General features: G+C 43.7%; 1 protein-coding gene across 1 annotated transcript in view; it reads left to right on the forward strand.

The window, feature by feature from the left end:
• The window catches only part of LOC126416857 (leucine-rich repeat-containing protein 24-like), a gene marked incomplete at its 5' end in the record, with an annotated part of 209373 nt that overhangs the window by 36000 nt on the left and 152690 nt on the right, over positions 1–20683 (forward strand). The window contains one exon of the mRNA XM_050084741.1: positions 15847–16159. Within this exon, the coding sequence (XP_049940698.1) occupies positions 15847–16159 (313 nt within the window). The remainder of the gene's footprint in view (positions 1–15846; positions 16160–20683) is intronic.

Raw genomic sequence — 20683 nt, forward strand, 5'->3', positions numbered from 1 at the left:
ATGAAACTGTCTGATAGTTTATTACCAAGTTTGGGCAAATGGACACACCAGTATGTTTATAAATTTCCTTTATTTCAACATAGTTCATCTTCCTCCGTTACAGATTTGACGCAATACGTCATGTTGCACCTTGTAACTCTGGCTTTCTTGAAACATATGGTCTGCAAAAGTACAGCCTTCTTTCATAAGTTTCCCACTTTTATACTGTTTTCTTCAAATGGGTCCATATTACCCTGCTGGACCGTCCTATACAGAATTGGCACAATTATAAGTGTCACTCTTTACCAAAGCTGAAGTGCTCTGTTCACCTCTGGGATAAAAGTGACGAATAATAAATATTTTAGTCCATTGCTCCAGTGACGTGAGTGTTTTCTTCATAATGCATGAGATATTATATCCAGAACAGACTGGGCAGTCAATGATATTTATATCCATCTGATGGACTAGTTGGACAGAATTTTCCGCGAGCAAAAAGAACTACGCAGCGGAAAATTTCTAGACGGGTATACGTTAGTTGTAGAGTCAAACCAACCCCAGTCAATGCTTTTGCCATGAACACATACAGCCACAATACGAACAAGATTATATAACCTTATAATACATGGTGACATTGTAATTTCACATTTTTCTTTCCTGTACCTTTAGTAACAGCACAGTTTCAAATGTTTGTATACCGAAATCGTGAACTGTATAGCGTTGCTTTATTTTAATTTACTTGATCTTACTACTTTTAAGTCGATATGGCAGAATAACACCAGTTATGCACCATCTATGTGCGTTGAATGTATCAGCTTTGTATATTTGAGCATTATCAGAATATTATGTGTACAAGAACTTATCATTAGTGACTTGCTCCCATAATGACTGAGCTAACGTTTCCATTTTATGACAGGTACGCATAGTCCTAAAGCTTAGTAACGAATTAAATATGTGCAGGAACAAAATCTTTCGTGGTATAATGCATCACAGACAATCTTCTGCAAAATAAGTTGTAATTTTCCTAGCATATCCTAAGAACTGACAAGCTTCGTGTATAATTCTTGACTAATGCTAACACATTGTACATATAATGCTTCTAATTCAGGTACCTGGAAATCGTCTAGTTCAAAGAAGGGCAGCACGCTTTTTATTATTTCGAAAAGGGGGAGGGAGTGTCACTGAAATGACACAGGATCTATGGTGGACATCATCAAAAGAAAGGCGTTTTTCATTGCGGCAGAATATTCTCACGAAATTTCATTCGTCAGTTTTCTTCTCCGAATGCGAAAATGTTTTTTTGACGCCGACCTGCATAGGGAGAAGCGATCATCATAACAAAATAAGGGAAATCAAATCTCCCACGGAAAGATTTACGTGTTCGATTTTTCCGCGCGCTGTACGAGATTTGAATAATAGATAATTAGTTTGAAGGTTTTTCGATGAACCCTCTGCCAAGCACTTAAAAGTGATTTGCAGAGTATCCGTGTAGATGTAAAGTAGAAGAAATAAAATGGAATGTAAGCTTAATGTCAAAATTCAGGAGCACTCTTTGAACGAAATTAAGCAATTCTGTTGCCTTGGAAGCAAAGTGAAACATAGCACATGAGATTATGAGCACATAAAAGCAGTTCATCGGGACAAAATGGGCATTCATGGCCAAGAGAAATCTGCTTGTGACAAACATTGGCGGTTGTCTGAGTAAGAAATTTCTGAGAATGTACTTTGCATGTTGGTGAATCATTAATAGTGCGAAAACGCGTACAGAAGAGAATCGAAACGTTTGAGATGTGATGGTCTGCAAAGATCCTGAAACTGAGGTCGACTGAATAGATGAGGAATTGGCACGTTCTTCGCAGAATGGCCTGAGACAAAAACATATGGAAAACACTGATAAAAAGAAGGGGCAGGATGATAGAACGTGTTTTCAGACATCAGGGAATAACTTTTAGGGTAGCAGAGCGAGCTATAGAGGGTAAAATCTGCAGGGGAGGACTGTGAGATCCCCTGCTATACCAGCAGGACAGCACAAATATTTTAATTTGTGGAAAGGGACCATAATAAGTGGCTGTCAGTTGCACTCGAACATATTACTTTATTCATTTGACAAACATTACAAGAGTAAAGGAAACATTAAAAACAGAACAAGCCAAACATTAATTCCCGGCTAAATGCGCCATTCAATCTCACGGATTAAGGGAAAAACAACATTAATTTAGAATCAGCTGAAGGCTAATAATTTAAGACTCAAAAACAGGAATTCGAATTTAAAAGCCAGAAGGCCTTATCTTAAAATATTTCTCTAAATTAGGCTGAAGGCCCAAACAATCTCATACCTTAAGGGCAAAATAACTATAATTTAAAATAGGCTGAAGGCCAATAACTTAAGACTCAAACACAGAAATTTGAATTGAAAAGGCAGGAGGGCTTATCTTAAAACATTTATTAAAATCAGGCTGAAGGCCAAAACAGTCTCCCGCCTTAAGGGCAAGACAATTTTAATTTAAAATCGGCTAGAAGCCATACATAAACAAACAACAATGACAAATAAGAAAAGGCAGTACATCAAACGGCGCTGTGAAGTTGCCAAGGGTCGGCCTGGAATTAAAACAGTAACGCTCGCTTAGGTGAGACAGGCAGTCGACCCAACAATTCTCAATCCGACGGCAACCCAACCGACAGATATTCAACAGACCAAGCGACAGGATAACTTCCGCTCCACTCGACCAGCACACAACAGGGAGTTCAATGGAACACGCAGAAGGTATCGGCGCCCACAAGGAATTACACATTCAGCTGTCAAACTACACGCCGTGCTGGACAGCCACAACACGGCGAGGAAAATACATTGCCTGAATTTACGTCGACGGACAGGGCAGGTAGCCGGCCAGAGTGGCCGAGCGGTTCTAGGCGCTTCAGTCTGGAACCGTACGACCGCTACGGTCGCAGGTTCGAATCCTTCCTCGGGCACGGATGTGTGTGATGTCCTTAGGTTCGTTAGGTTTAAGTAGTTCTAAGTTCTAGGGGACTGATGACCTCAGATGCTAAGTCCCATAGTGCTGAGAGCCATTTGAACCATTTTGCACCAGGGCAGGTAACCGGAACGTTCTACTTGTGCAATTCAATTCATAAATAATCAAGTTAAGTTATGGGCCCAGTACGCTTCCACAAAATAATGAAGTTAAGTTGAACTCGACAGGAGGGCGGCTAGAATTTTGCCAACCTGTAAACACATGTTGTTGCTCGTGGGAATGTCCTAACAGCCCACAACGAAATTCAGCGACACAATGTGTATAGTTGGGGCTGGCTGGTAGATAAAGTAAAGACTCAACTTTCGTGTCCGGAATCGGAGAGCCATGGACCTCGTAGCAATGGGAACAGCCCCTCACACTCCGACTGTGCGTGGGCGCCGCCAGCGACCCCGGCCGAACTATGCGCCACGGGGACTTCCTCGCTGCTCCACGCCAACCGACCAACTGCGCAGGCCCGTAAACGGTGAAAGGACCTAATATACGTCGGCTGATGAGACGACCAACCGAACGACCAACCAACGGTCGTCCCCCGCTCCAATCTCCCTCCGTCGGACAGTTCATGTGTGTCACCAGCTGTCAGCGAGCACTGGCTGTCCGCGCCTCATCGGCACTTCTTCCTCGACTATATTTCTGCTGCGTTCCGACTGCACCTCTGGTCCGTCTTCAACTGACTGTCAGACACACAACGACCCGGAAATGCTATCGGTCGCTCCAGAGATGGTACGACAGTGCCCTTATCGATAGACGCTGCTGCTGCCGCTCACGGGCAAGTAAGGCAGGAAGTTAGTGACGCCAGTAAATGGAACAAGAAAACGAGGCGGCAGTACCATAAAGGGAGGTGACAAACAATCAATGGCATGAACACGAGCCGTGCACGGCTCATACTGAGATTGAAATAAATCAAACAAATAATTGAGGATGTAGGGTGCAAGTGCTACTCTAAGACGAAGAGGTTAGCGTAGGAGAGGAATCAGAGGTGGGCCGCATCAAACCTGTTGGAAGAATGATGACTCAGAAAGCAAAGAAACGATTAGAAGGAGAAACGGCGGCAAATGTAATCTTAGTCTTGAGAAGAACACAAAGATACACAAACATACAAACATTTTGCACCCTTTTTTTCCCAAACAGGACAGCATGACTAGCAAAAGGTCTGGAAAAAACGTTGTATGGGATTTGCGTTATGAAAGGCAACAGAATAAATACGATATAATGTTCGAAGGAGACCACTTTGTTTTAGAAAAAGCAAACTATATTGACCGTTTGGATTAAGAAATTAGGCATCTAAGTTAAATTGATCATTGGCGTATTAAGGGGAATCGTGGCTTCTACCAAAGCATAAAAGTGAAAGTGAGTGTTAACTGCTGCGCTTCACTTGCTTCGCCTTACGTACTACTTCGGAGGTCCATCAACTCGTCTGAGCGTCTTTAGCGCAGCGAATTTCGACAGAATCGAGTTCCTGAGAACGAAACAGATTAACAGCAGGCAAGTCTTGAGTGTCACCAACAGTCTACTGCTTCACGGAAGTAAGTATCAAATGTGCTGTTGTTAATGTAGCTTTGTTCCGTCAGTCTGATCGGACAACTTGCACACTATAATCTCCCTTAAATATCTAATTAGCCTAATTATATATAGGACATATTAACAAAGTCATAATTGTTGCCCTTGCTGTAGGTTGTTTTTGTTGTGGTCTTCAGTCCTGAGGATGGTTTGATGCAGTTCTCCATGCTACTCTGTCCTGTGCAAGCTGCTTCATCTCCCAGTACGTACTGCAGCCTACATCCTTCTGAATCTGTTTAGTGTAATCATCTCTTGGTCTCCCTCTACCATTTTTACCCTCCACGCTGCCCTCCAATACTAATCTGGTGATCCGTTGATGCCTCAGAACATGTCCTACCAACCGATCCCTTCTTCTAGTCAAATTGTGCCACAAATTTCTCTTCTCTCCAATTCTATTCAATACCTGCTTATTAGTTATGTGGTCTACCCATCTAATCTTCAGCATTCTTCTGTGGCACCACATTTCGAAAGCTATTCTCTTCTTGTCCAAACTATTTATCGTCCACGTTTCAGTTCCATACATGGCTACACTTCATACAAATTCTTCCAGAAACGACTTCCTGACATTTAAATCTATACTCGATGTTAACAAATTTCTCTTCTTCAGAAACGCTTTGCTTGCCATTGCCAGTCTACACTTTATATCTTCTCTACTTCGACCATCATCAGTTATTTTGCTCCCCAAATAGCAAAACCCCTTCACTACTTTAAGAATTTCATTTCCTAATCTAATTCCCTCAGCATCACCCGAGTTAACTCGACTACATTCCATTATCCTCGTTTTGCTTTTGTTGATGTTCATCTTATATCCGCCTTTCAAGACACTGTCCATTGCGTTCAATTGCTGTTCCAAGTCCTTTGCTGTCTCTGGTGGTAGCTGGAAATGCCTTAATCCGTGCAGTGGCCCTGGTCCAGATCTAACAAACCACATGCTAAACGATATCTGACTAAAAGCAATGTTGTGAGGCTGTGAACGTTCCCTCTGTGGTTATGGCTAATGTGGAGCCTAGGGGAGGAGGGGGAGCGACAGTCTTGGGCAATAGCGAACGCTGATTCCCATGGAAATCGCCCTCTTGGAACGCTGCAGCGCAGATCGGGGCCGAAGTCCTGTTGCCAGTTCCGGCTGTGTGACGAAAATGACGCTCTGTGCCATAAGGCTGCGGGTACTTTTTTGGTCAGCCTATGGCATTTGAAAGCTTTGCGGAAACATACTGCTCCTTGCAGCTGATGTACGATTGGGACATTCTAGTAGACAGATGGCGCGGTATCTAATTTATTCGTATTCACTCTGCTAGTCAGTTTGATTTAACCGGCGTTCTGTGTAAAAATATTGCCTGAGGTAGTACCCCAGCTGGAAGAGTTCTAAGTCGGTGCCATTATTATCACATAGACTCAGTCTTCGGTAAAGTACGCGGCAGACTTTGTAGAATGCTAGAGAAATGCAAAAAGTCTACGATGGAGATAGCTTACAAAACACGTGAACCACCCACCCCAAAACGTCGTTTTGTTGTGTGTAGCCGAAAGTGGACCAAATAGGACTAACAGGGAGTGGTTAGAGGTTTGTTTGACCCGTGGTCGGGAGTGCTACGGAAATGCTGAAAAAAGTGAGCTGGCAGACGCTGGAGATAGACACAAATTACCCCGAGAAAGCCCAATTACGGAAACTTTCAAGAACCAATTTAAAGTGAAGAACCTAGGAATATACAACAACCACTTATACAGAGTGATTAAAAAATAATACCACAACTTTAAAAATGTGTATTTAATGAAAGAAACATAATATAACCTTCTGTTATACATCATTACAAAGAGTATTTAAAAAGGTTTTTTTTCACTCAAAAACAAGTTCAGAGATGTTCAATATGGCCCCCTCCAGACACACGAGCAATATCAACCCGATACTCCAACTCGTTCCCGTGCTACATCACTCGTTCTCGGCCGTCCAGAACTTTTCCCTTTGCACAAACACCCATTCTCTGTAAACTGTTTATACCAACGTTTAATACACCACCTATCAGGAGGTTTAACACCATTCTTCGTTCGAAATGCACGCTGAACAACTGTCGTTGATTCACTTCTGCCGTACTCAATAACACAAAAAGCTTTCTGTTGAGCGGTCGCCATCTTAGTATCAACTGACGCTGACGCCTAGTCAACAGCGCCTCAAGCAAACAAATGTACAACTAAATGAAACTTTATAGCTCCCTTAATTCGCCGACAGATAGTGCTTAGCTCTGCCTTTTGTCGTTGCAGAGTTTTAAATTCCTAAAGTTGTGGTATTCTTTTTGAATCACCCTGTATATCACTCCTGTAGGGACTGCGATAACAAGGCTAATTCCAATGCACACAGATGCGTATAAATAATCATTATTCCCTCGCTCAATTAGTGAAAAGGATGTGAAGAAGCCCTAATAACCGGTGCAATGCGAAGTACCTTTTGTTGTGCAGTCCACAGTGGATTGCAGGTTATGGCTGTAGACGTAAAGTAAGACTTTCTCGGGAGTAACAAGTCGGCGTAAGAACCCTGGACAGGTCATGAGCCCAGCCCAACATTACTACTCAGTTAGTTAGATAAAAGTCCGCCCCCGGTAGCTGAGTGGTAAGAGAACTTCCACAATGTATAACCGCAAAGCTCTTTGAGGCTGTGGCACCCCATAGCCTGCACGCACCGAATGATGTGCGAAGGATTAATGCCCGTCTGCAGTATGTGAGGAACTTTTTCCTCGAAGCAAGTTATCATAGTGACGAAATCAGAAGCAACACGTGTAACACAGCGCGCGACATCATACTTGAAAGGAAGTCAAATGAGGGCAGACACAAAATTGAAAAGAAATTCGCTAATTGTGCCTGGAAGGCTGTATGGCGGAACATCAACTATGCCGGGCTATCTACAGATACATGACACAAAACAGTTAACAATGTCATCAGCACCAAAGAGAGACTATATGTGATCGGTTTAAACCAGACACACCTTTGTGGAAAATGCAATCTGGTGGATACACTCATCCACAGATTCACCTGTGGCGGCAATGTGAATAACTGGAATTGGATCAGGCAACAAATCGCCTTTCTCACCAGATCCTAGACGGAATATATAACGCCATCGCTCCTCCTCACCAGACATGACGTACTTTCCGAAATTAAAAACCAACGCCATTAACTGGTTGTTGGGAAAATATGTTAGTTATGTTATCAACAAACTTGGGTCGGACAACGAGATAGAATTCCGCGTTTACGTGAAGTGTGAATACGCAAAAATCAGCACGTATCGCAACCACAAGAAGCACTACGGCAACATGCTGAAGATCATTTTTGAAAGAATGGGTGTCGGTTAAATACGAGGAACCACTACAACACCATGAACGAGAGCGAACAGAAGAAAATTAAAAGTCACTTGTGTTCTTATTATTATTTACTATTCCCAAACTTCTATGTTACACGAAGAGTTTTTTAAAAATATTTTGAGAATTACTCGTGTTCGACTTCCATAGTATCTGTGTGATTCAAGAAGAACTATTACGTTCAGTGTTCAGTTTCTTCTCAGAGAAGAGGTTTCTTTGTCTTTCTTACATAGGAGAATTGGAGTTTTGTGTTAAGATTTCTGCACACTTGGTGCTATGCCCCCAATAGGGGACATGAAAAAAGGGGTAAAAAAAATTATGGATAGAGCGTCTGCCATGTAAGCAGGAGATAAAAAAAAGTAGTTAAGGCGAAGAAAAAAAAAGTGTTCAGCGCGACGGTCTGTCAATCCTAAGGGCCCGGGTTGGATTCCCGGCTGGGTTGGAGATTTTCTCCGCTCAGAGACTGGGTGTTGTGTAGTCCTAATCATCATCATTTCATCCCCATTGACGAGCAAGTCGCCGAAGTGGCGTCAAATCGAAAGACTTGCACCAGGCGAGCGGTCTACTCGACGGGAGGCCCTCGTCGCACGCCATTTTTTTTTTTACTTAGATAAAAAATTTTATTTGGCTTTTGAACACGAAAGATGTTTTTAATCATCCGGTGATTCCTTTGGAATGTAATCTCAGTTTATATCCCCAACAGTCAATATTCGATCGGAGAAGGTTAGAACAAGGCAACTGGAAGACCCAAATTAATTGTTGAATAATTAGGTCCAAGGTTCTTCGTCGCAATTAATAACCTGATGACATTTACACGTGACTTTCAGTTTATTCTTCGCAGATGTGGCAGAAATATTCACAGTCCTAGCTTTTCTTTAACAGTCATTGGTTCTATCCGATGTTCGAGATTACTTAGTAACAGATTATGTGAGCGATGACGTAATGACGAAGCAATGACTAACCGAACTGCCCTCGTGCCAAGAATTGTGCCATACTAACTGACTGGTGAAGCTGATGAAGCTGCTTGTATTTATAGAAAGTTAAAAAAAATATCCAATACTTTGAGAGGTGATAGTACTCAACGAAACAAGAAACACAAGCCCAATAAACGTGTGTCCGGAAACGCACGTGTTTATACGAAGAGCTGCGCGAAGCTTGGTGACCAACATTGGCACAGACGCTGAATTGGCGTTACGTCATATTTGTCGGCAGGGGTTTCTCTGTATTACTCGCAGTGCTCTACCTACCATTAGGGGCTCTGCAGTCCGTTGTATGGTTCGAGTCATGTTATAGGCTACATTAGTTTGTGTGACTTCTTGTGCAGTGCTGTCAACCCTGGCTACGTATCATGGTCTTTTATCTTCTCCCAAACGTGGACACACCAATGCGTTTAATGGTGCTGCGCTGTTTGTACGTACAAATAGTGTAATACATTTATATTTACTCCCTTCCACAAACTTGTCGGCAGTGGGAGCCCACTACTCGACAAGTGAAATGACAGATACGAAAATTCTGCTATCGTTTAGAAAATTGACGTAGCCTGCGACCCCGTGCCCTCTATACTGAAAGATACACACAGCACAGAGCGCCCTCTGATAAGCTGTTCTGCAGACACTTCCAGCGTCTGAGAGACACAGGTACCCTTGCACCTGTAAGACTGACAGTGGAAGACCCCGCACAGTCCGCACGACTGACATGGAGGTTCGTGTGCTACGTTCGGTGGAAGAAATCCCTGGGACCACCGTGCGACAATTAAAACCAGCAGATGGCGTGTTTCATTCTCTTTATCTGGAGGGGAGGGGGGGGGGGTACATCATGGACAATTGCAGCACCCATATCACCTACTGCGCCTTTCAGTCTGTAAGGCCAAGGATCATCACGGCAGACGGCGGTTCTGTCAGTGGTAGTTGTAGAAGTGTACCAATGATCCACTGTTCACAACCAAGATTTTATACACCGATGATGCACGTTTCACAAGAAGAGATGGTGAGAATTTTCACAAGTCGCATGTATGGGCAGATGTAAATACCCAAGCAATTCAGGATAAAGGGGATCAACTCGGATTCTCAATCAATGTATGGGCACGCATACTTAGCGATAGATTAACAGGTAAATCCGTGCTACCACAGAGATTAATTGAGCCGCACTATCTGCAATTTTGCATTAATGTGTTGTCTACCTTGCTGGAGGCTGTGCCATTGCAGCAACGAATGCAAATGTGGTTCATGCATGATGGCGCCCAGCACACTTTCATCACAATGTGCGCGAACATCTTACGCAGACATTTCGGGGCCACTGTGTTGGTTTGGGGGGAGGGGGGAGGGTAGGGGGGAGAGGGGAGGGCACACCTTGGCCTGCACGTTCGCCAGCCCTCAATCCCCGAGACTTTATGTTATGGGGACACTTGACGGAATTGATGTACGCCACGCCAATCAACGATATGCGGACACTACAGGGTCGCGTCTACAACGCGTGCCAGCAGGAATAACAACAACTGGGTGTACTTCAAAGGGTGCGTCGTTCCTTACGCCGGAGGACTGAGGGCTGCGTTGTCATGAATGGGCGCCACGTTGAACGCCTACCGTAAACACGTGGACTTGTTTTTCTTGTTACGATTAGTATAATCAGATCTCGAATTATTACCTGACGCTTTTTACGAACACCTACATATACTGAAGCGCCAAAGAAAGTGGCTTAGGCATGCATATTCAAATACGTAAACAGGTAGAATGCGGCACTGCAGTCGGCAACGCCTATATAAGACAACAAATGAGTGGCGCTATTGTTACATCGGTTACTGCTGTTACAATGACTGGTTACCCAGATTTAAGTGAGTCTGAACGTTGTGTTATAGTCGGTGCACGAGCGATGACCACAAGTGGGGATTTCCCCGTACACCATTTCACGAGTGTACCGTGAATCCGGTAGTTGGGCAGTTCCAGCAGGTCAATGGGACACACCAACGTTCTGAATTGCTACAGAGTGGTTCCAGGAACACTCTTCTGGGTTTAAACGCTTCTGCTGGCCACGAAGCTTCCCAGACGTGAAAATTATTGAGCGTATCTGGGGTGTGTTGCAATTTGCTGTTCAGATGATACTTCCATCCTTCGTACTCTAACAGATTTAGGGACAGCCCTACAGGATTCTTGGTTTCAATTCCCTCCACCACTACTTCAGACATTAGTTGAGTCCATGCCACGTCACGCTGAGGCACTATTGCGTGCTCGCGGGGGCCCTACATGGTTTTAGGCAGGGGTACCAGTTTCTTTGCCTCTTCAACACACACACGCACATTATATATATATATATATATATATATATATATATATATATATATATATAACAGGTACTTTAGGTAACCCACAATGACAAATTACGATTTTCAAATGTGACAGTGCTCTCTACAAAAACAAGGAAAAGTCTTTGACGTCAGCTGAATTTTACGAAGGCTTGATATTCTAAGCTAAATTTAGAAAATTTTAACCCTATTGGTTTTCAAAACATCGTATTCTGTACTCATTATATAATTATATTAATTGCTAACATTTAGGCCACATCTCCCTCAGCAGTTCTTATATAGGCTGAGCTGGTTTTCTAGCATGTTATGCTATATTCTAAAAACACTGTACTAATATTTCTTTGTCATTTCTCTCGAATATTCCAAAGGATAATTTTTACAATAAAATATCTGCACTGCAAAACCGAATTCCCTTTTCTTATTTTTCTTTAATTTCCTCATAAAAACATTGTTATAAATTAATAAAATTTTGTAATAATGTCCAAGACACGGCCTTGCCCCAGTGGATACACCGGTTCCCGTGAGATCACCGAAGTTAAGCGCTGTCGGGCGAGGTCGGCACTTGGATGGGTGACCATCCAGGCTGCTATGCGCTGTTGGCATTTTTCGGGGTGCACTCAGCCTCGTGATGCCAATTGAGGAGCTACTCGACCGAATAGTAGCGGCTTCGGTCAAGAATACCATCATAACGACCGGGAGAGCGGTATGCTGACCCCACGTCCCTCCTATCCGGATCCTCCCCTGAGGATGACACGGCGGTCGGATGGTCCCGGTAGGCCACTCGTGGCCTGAAGACGGAGTGCTTTTTTTTTAAGAATGTCAAAGACACGTGGTGTTTAACGTCAGTGGACATACGGTTCATTATTTTTTCATGTATGTAGTCATGTAAGAATACCACAAACATCTTGTAATATTGATGCATTAATTTGTTCTGAAAGCGGTGCTGATATTCAAGACAATAAAAGCGGGTTAAAAGCTATGAGCTATCTGGGGAAGTTAACCTTGCATTACTGAGCAGCTGTTTCACCAGGTACCCAGTCTAGCTTACCAAATTCCCAACCAGAGTAACATTAATTATAGTCTTTTAATAGTCATCTTACGACAACCGGTGATATATATATATATATAAGAGAATTTAAATAAAAAGAAATAAATCAGTTTATATTTGGACATTTATTTTAACATTGATCACTGTTCCGTTAAAATTTTAGCATATTAAACATGATTCATAAGTAAACTGGTGTCTTATTTAGGATTGTGAAAATGTGAGTTTGTTATCTTACAGAACACATCAAATATGGAGCCAAGATTGGGATACTGCATACAACACTGCATTCATAAAATAACACACGAAGAACGTTGAAACATATGCAAGAGAAAATTAACCACAACCAACCGATTCAATTTTCACCCAAAGAAGTTACGTTCGTAGCGCAATCCTGTCCGTCATGAAATTACCACACACTGGTATACTAAATTCATACTGTCTCTGTGAAATCTTCCCGAAAAGAATAGCTGAGGACTATTTTGATGATTACACTAAATGCTTCACTTGGTCAACTTGGTTTACACAAAGAGTGTAACTCCACAATAATTTTGATAATTAAAATAAATTACATTGAGACACAAATTACAAAATAAAAACCTCGAACTGGTTACTATCGTCTTACTATTAACCTGATGGGTCAAACAATTGTATAAGCACGTGATACTGGTCTCACAAAGTACACCCCACGTGGGTTGAACATAAAGAAAAGTTGCTATATTGAAAAATATTGTCAAGACGAGACGTTATAATCTCACGCACATTCGCATTTAAGATTGATGATCTTAGTTAGAGTTACGGATCCTCAACACATGGTTCCACTTTACTCACAAAGTAGTGACGAAGCAACTACTGGAAGATATTCTGAACTTCACACTCGAATTACACTGCTTTGCAATTTAAGATAACATTAGATATTTTAGATCTAAACCTGAAATAAAGGTGATTAAATTTTCAGTTAGGCTGAATTTAAGAAATCCATTGTCCTTCGGACTTAGCAGAGACACGCTTAGCCGGAGATCTTACAACTTCAGACGCTCGCCGCGGACCGACAGCCCGTGGGCCCCTACCGAGGGTGCTTCCCGATACAAAACGGAAGTGACCAGAGAGGCAGCTTCCCATACCAACATGACAAGGGACGGACAGGACCAAACTAAGAATAGAAACCTCTTTGCTTTTATAAAGCGTAGCTACCTATTCTGACGTTGGTCCTGCTGTTCTCTAGCAGACAGGTTTGTCTGCTACCATCAAGCATGCAACTAGAAATACATTTGCTCACTCATCCTTTCACACAGAAGGGAAGGGGGATGACAGTATCTTATCATATACAGTATATAAAAGAAAGCGGATGTAGGTTCTGTATGAGACTGTGTGACATGAATTACATATAAACTGTGTTTTAAAGTGTAGTAGTGTGACAGATCGTTCTTGATTATGTGTAAAAGTAACACGTTCCACTGCTCAGTCTCCTCCCAGATAGAAACACCACAGTAAATTTTGAAGTGGAATGTATGCCGTAAACGACAATAGTTTTAAAAAAATAACATGAAAGGAATCCAACAGAGACCTTTCAATCTCAGTAAAGTGTATCATGTTGTTTATCGTGTAGCACTACACGTGAGTCTCAGTCAGTTAAATTACACCGCTTTGCCAGGTAGTACCCTTTGCTTTTGCTTTTTGGTGGAGGGGGAGGATGATATGTGATCCCTCACTTCTCGGTATTTATCATCTCGCATAGGTAGTTTCAGTAGTTGCTCCCGGTGAAAGATCTTTGAGAGGAATTGCAGCAGGTGTCGTGCTATGTTATTTCCCGTACTTCCCTGAGACAAGAAAAACCAAAGAAATTTTGGTCGTATGTAAAGTACACAAGCGGCAAGACGCAGTCAATACCTTCGCTGTGCAGTGCCGATGGTACTGTTACCGACGACTGTGCCGCTAAAGCGGAGTTATTGAACGCAGTTTTCCGAAATTCCTTCACCAGGGAAGACGAATGGAATATTCCAGAATTTGAAACACGAACAGCTGCTAGCTTGAGTTTCTTAGAAGTAAATACGTTAGGGGTTGCGAATCGCTTGATACGGGCAAGTCTTCAGGTCCAGATTGTATACCGATTAGGTTCCTTTCAGATTACGCTTATACAATAGCTTCCTACTTAGCAATCATATACAACCACTCGCTCACCGATAGATCTGTACCTACAGATTGGAAAACTGCGCAGGTCGCACCAGTGTTTAACAAGGGTAGTAGGAGTAATCCATCGAACTACACACCTATATCATTGACGTCGGTTTGCAGTAGGGTTTTGGAGCATATACTGTATTCAAACATTATGAATCAAATCGAAGGGAACGATCTATTGATACGTAATTAGCATGGTTTCAGAAAATCATCGTTCTTGTGCAACGCAGCTAGATCTTTATTCGCACGAAGTAATGGCCGCTATCGACAGGGGATCTCGATTCCGTATTTCTAGATATCCGGTAAGCTTTTGACACCGTTCCTCACAAGCGACTTCTAATCAAGCTGGGGGGCTACGGGGTATCGTCTCGGTTGTGCGACTGGATTCGTGATTTCCTGTCAGGAAGGTCGCAGTTCGTATTAATAGACGGCAAATCATCGAGTAAAACTGAAGTGATATGAGGTGTTCCCCAGGGAAGCGTCCTGCTACGTCTGCTGTTCCTGATCTATGTAAATGACCTGGGTGACAATCTGAGCAGTTCTCTTAGGCTGTTCGCAGATGATGCTGTAATTTACCGTCTAGTAAGGTCATCCGACGACCAGTATGAGTTGCAAAGCGATTTAGAAAAGATTGCTGTATGGTGTGGCAGGTGGCAGTTGACGCTAAATAACGAAAAGTGTGAGGTGATCCACATGAGTTCCAAAAGAAATTCGTTGGAATTCGATTACTCGATAAATAGTACAATTGTCAAGGCTACCAATTCTACTAAGTACCTGGGTGTTAAAATTACGAACAACTTCAGTTGGAAAGACCACATAGATAATATTGTGGGGAAGGTGAGCCAAAGGTTGCGTTTCATTGGCAGGACACTTGGAAGATGTAACAAGTCCACTATAGAGACAGTTGACACTACACTCGTTCGCCCTCTGTTACAATATTGCTGCGCGGTGTGGGATCCTTACGAGGTGGGATTGACGGAGGACATCGAAAGAGTGGAAACAAGGGCAGCTCGTTTTGTATTATCACGTAATAGGGGAGGGAGTGTGGCAGATATGATACGCTAGTTGGGATGGAAGTCATTAAAGCAAAGACGTTTTTCGTCGCGGCGAGATCTATTTACGAAATTTCAGTCACCAACTTTCTCTTCCGAATGCGAAAATATTTTGTTGAGCCCAATCTACATAGGTAGGAATGATCATCAAAATAAAATAAGAGACCTCAGAGCTCGAACAGAAAGGTTTAGGTGTTCGTTTTTCCCGCGCGCTGTTCGGGAGTAGAATAGTAGAGAGATAGTATGATTGTGGTTCGATGAACCCTCTGCGAATCACTTGAATGTGAATTGCAGAGTAATGATGTGGATGTAGATGTAGATGTAGACACGGGGTAGTGAGTGCAGTGCAGCGCCGTTTCGCCGGCAGGTCGTCGCCGGGCCGGTACGTGGTGAACGCGTCCGGGGGCGCGCTGACCGTGCTGCGGCTGGAGGCGTCGGACGCGGGTTCGTACCAGTGCGTGGGCGAGAACCGCGCGGGCCGCGCGCTGGGCGCCGTCACGCTGGAGGTGCGCCGGCGAGCCGCGGCGCCGCCCCCGGCCGCCGCGCTGTCGGGCCGCGTGCTGGCGGCGGGCGTCGCCGTCGCGGCGCTGCTGGTGCTGGCCGCCGGGCTGCTGGCCGCCTGCGCGCTGCACGGCGCACTCGCCAGGAAGCGCCGCCGCCGCCGCCACGACGCCGCAGAGGTCAGTGCGGCGCCAGCTGCGGTGGTAGGGCAAAGTACACTACTGGCCGTTAAAACTGCTACACCACGACGATGACGTGCTACAGACGAGAAATTTAACCGACTGGAAGAAGATTCTCTAACATACAAATGCTTAGCTTTTCAGAGCATTCACAAAAGGTTGGCGCCGGTGGCGACACCTATAACGTGAAGACACGGGAAAGTTTCCAACCGATTTCTCATACACAAACAGCAGTTGACCGGCGTTGCCTGGTGAAACGTTGTTATGATGCCTTCTGTAAGGAGGAGAAATGCGTACCATCACGTTTCCGACTTCGATAATGGTCGAATTGTAGCCTATCGCGATTTCGGTTTATCGTATCGCGACTTTGCTGCTCGCTTTGGTCGAGATCCAATGACTGTTAGCAGAATATGGAATCGGTGGGTTCAGGAGGGTAATACGGAGCGCCGTGCCGGATCCCACCGGCCTCGTATCACTAGCAGTCGAGATAGCAGGCATCTTATCCGCATGGCTGTAACGGATCGTGCAGCCACGTCTCGATCCCTGAGGCAACAGATGGGGACGTCTGCAAGACAACAACCATCTGCACGAACAGTTCGACGACGTTTGCCGCAGCATGGGCTATCAGCTCGGAGACCATGGCTGCCGTTACCCTTGACGCTGCATCACAGACAGGAGCGTCTGCGATGGTGTACTCAACGACGAACCTTAGTGCACGAATGCCAAAACGTCATTTTTTCGGATGAATCCAGGTTCAGTTTACAGCATCATGATGGTCGCATCTGTGTTTGGCGACATCGCGGTGAACGCACATTGGAACGCGTGTATTCGTCAACGCCATACTGGTGTATCACCCGGCGTGATAGAATGGAGTGCCATTGGTTACACGTCTCGGTCACCTCTTGTTCGCATTGACGGCACTTTGAACAGTGTACGTTACTTTTCAGATGTGTTACGACCCGTGGCTCTACCCTTCATTCGATCCCTGCGAAACCCTATATTTTAGCAGGATAATGCTCGACCACATGTTGCATGTCCTGTACGGGCCTTTCTGGATACAGAAAATGTTCGACCGCTGCTCTGGCCAGCACATTCTCCAGATCTCTCACGAATTCAAAACGTCTGGTCAATGGTGGCTGAGCAACTGGCTCTTCACAATACGCCAGTCACTACTCTTGATGAACTGTGCTATCGTGTTGAACCTGTATGGGCAGCTGTACCTGTACACGCCATCCAAGCTCTGTTTGACTCAATGCCCAGGTGTATCAAGGCCGTTATTACGGCCAGAGGTGGTTGTTCTGGTCACTGATTTCTCAATGTCTATGCACCCAAACTGCGTGAAAATGTAATCACATGTCAGTTCTAGTATAATATATTGGTTCAATGAATACTCGTTTATCATCTGCATTTCTTCTTGCTGTAGCTTTTTTAATGGCCAGTAACGTAAATCCGTACGGCAGCACTGGCTGGCATTTCCTCTAGAGCAGGCGTCACCAAACTAAGACCCTCAGGCTCGCCGACGATAGTTCAGTTTGCAAATTGCTTGATAAAACGTATGAACACTAGACGTCCTACAATTTAAAGTTCGCGCACACAAAGTACAAAATGGGCAGTCAGTTGGCGGAGCTGTCATTTGTACTCATGTGAATCATGTGAGCAGGTTGCCAACGTGACTATGGCCGCACGACGGGAACTAACTGACTTTGAACGCGGAATGGTAGTTGGAGCTAAACGCATGGGTCATTCAAGTATTGGAAATCATTAGGGAAATCAATATTCCGAGATCTACAGTGTCAAGAGTGCGCAGGGAATGCCAAATTTCAGGCAGTACTGGTCACCACTGAAAACGGAGCGGCTAACGCCATTCGCTTAACAACCAAGAACGGTGGAGTTTGCATAGAATTGTCAGTGATTACAGAGAAGCAACATTGTGTGAAATAACAGCAGAAATCAATGTGAGACGTACGACGAGCGTATACCTTAGGACAGTGCGTTGAAATTTGGAGTTATTGGGCTACGGCAGCAGACGATCGACTCGAGTGCCTTTGGTAACAGCACATCTCCTGTAGCGCCTCTAGTGGAGTCGTGACCGTATCGGATGGACCATAGACGATTGGAAAACCGTGCCATGATGAGATGAGTTCAGATCTCAGAGATCTCAGTTGCTAGGAGATGAAACTATGGTTCGAGTGTGGCGCAGACCCCCCGAAGCAATGGACCCAAGTTTTTTTTTTTTTTTTTTGAGTCGTCAGTCTTCTCACTGGTTTGAAGCGGTCCGTCACGAATTCCTCCCCTGTGCCAATCTCTTAATCTCAGAGCAACACTTGCAACCTACGTACTCAATTCTTTGCTGAATGTATTCCAAATCTCTGTCTTCCTCTGCAGTTTTTAATCTCTGCAGCTCCCTCTGGTACCATGGATGTCATTCCCTGATGTCTCAACAGATGTCCTATCGTCCTGTTCCTTCTCCATGTCAGCAGAACCCCGTCATTCTTTACCTTATCACTCCACCTAATTTTCAATATTCGTCTGTAGCACCACATCTCAAATGCTTCGATTTTCTTCTGTTCCGGTTTTCCCATAGTCCATGTTTCGCTATCCATACAATTCTGTCCTCCGAACATACATACTCAGAAATTTCCTCCTCAAATTAAGGCCTTTGTTTGACACTTGGAGAGTTCTCATGGCCAGGAATGAACTTTCTGCCAGTGCTTATGTACTTTTCATGTCCTCCTTGCTCCGTCCGCCATAGGATATTTTGCTGCCTAGTTAGCAGAATTCCGTAACTTCATCTGCTTCGTGACCACCAATACTGATGTTAAGTTTCTCGCTGTTCTTATTTCTGGTATTTCTCTTTCGTCTTTTTCGATATTCTGTACTCTTTAGACTGTTAGTTACCTTCATCAGGTCCTGTGCTCTTCTTCACTTTCACTGAGGATTGAAATGTCTTCGTCGAATCTTATTATTGATATCCTTTCAGCTTCAATTTTAATTCCACTTTTGAATATTTCTTTTATTTCCATCATTACCTCTTCGATGTACAAACTGAACAGAAGGAGCAAAAGACTACATCACGGTCGTACACAGTTTTTAATACGGGCACTTCATTCTTGGTGTTCCACTCTTGGCTCTTTTAAAAGTTGTATATTACTTCTCTGTCCCTGTAACTTACCTCTGTTTTCCTCTGATTTTCTAACATCTTGCACCGTGTAATAATGTCGAACGCTTTTCTCAGGTCAACAAATCCTATGAACTTGTCTATTTTTCTTTAGTCTTGCTTCCATTATCAATCGCAACGTTGCAATTGCCTCTACGACGGGAATTAACAGACTTTGAATGTTAGTAGGAGCTAGACGCATAGGACATAACATTTCGGAAATCGTTAGGTAATTCAGTATTCGGAAAGCGACAGTGTCAAGAGTGTGCCGAGAATACCAAATTTCAGGCGTCACATCTCACCACAGACAAAAAAGTGGGCGACGGTCTCCTCTTAACGACTTAGAGCAACGGCGTTTGTGTAGAGTTGCTAGTGCTAAGAGAGAAGCAGCAATGCTTGAGAAAACCGTAGAAACGAATACAGGACGTTCGACTTACATATCCAGTGGACACTACGGTGAAATACGGCTTTAATAAGGCATGACACCAGACACCCAACGTCAGTGCCTTTGCTAAAAGCACGAAATAGCCGTCAGCGCCTCTCCTGTTGTCGTGACCATATCAGCGGGACCCTACACGGCTGGAAGACCGTGGCATGGTGATATGAGCCACGATTTCAGTTGGTAAGAGGTGAAAGAAGAGTTCGAGTGTAGTGCAGAATCCACGAAGCCTTGGACCAAAGGTGCCAATAAGGCTCTCTGCAAGTTGTTGGTACTTTGGGAGTAGGACTGGAACAAACGAGTTTCGTTGCCGGCGTATCTTCATAAATTGATATCAGGACTAGCGTTAAGACTCACTGAAAAATTCCAATGCCTGACTATGATTCGATCTCACGTCCTTACGGTCTACGTTCTCGCACTTTACCGCTATTTTGTTTTATTCTGTCTCCTTATCTCATCTTACAGCCGTTCAATTCGCTCAACTTTAGTTGCCCTCTCGACCTGACTTCTGTGGTATTTATTTTGACTGTTAAGCTGTAATAATTATCGTGTAAGGAATTTAGAGACATAACTATTTCCTGTCATATGGAAGCTTCTTTTTTATTTATTGAAATTAAGTTTCTTCTTAATTTTAAACTGAATGTCAAGGAAAATGCAGCAGTTTGTTAAACTGAAAAGTAAAGTAACATCCGCTTCTTCTGAAATCCTTTATCTCTCATTGTTCTAAAAATGCTTTTTTATTAACGGGAATAGTTGTGATATTTTGACTAAATTCAACTACTTGGTCATTTGTAAAAACTGATGTTGTTGTTAAGGAAGAGAAAATAAATAAACAAAATTCTTCACTTTCGTGGTAGCTGTGGTCAAGAGCTCGTGAGTTGCGTTTAAAATACAAGTAACGTAATTGGTGAGCCCGCCCGGCTAACCG

This window comes from Schistocerca serialis, chromosome 8 (genome assembly GCF_023864345.2).
Source record: "Schistocerca serialis cubense isolate TAMUIC-IGC-003099 chromosome 8, iqSchSeri2.2, whole genome shotgun sequence".
Classification (NCBI taxonomy): domain Eukaryota; kingdom Metazoa; phylum Arthropoda; class Insecta; order Orthoptera; family Acrididae; genus Schistocerca; species Schistocerca serialis.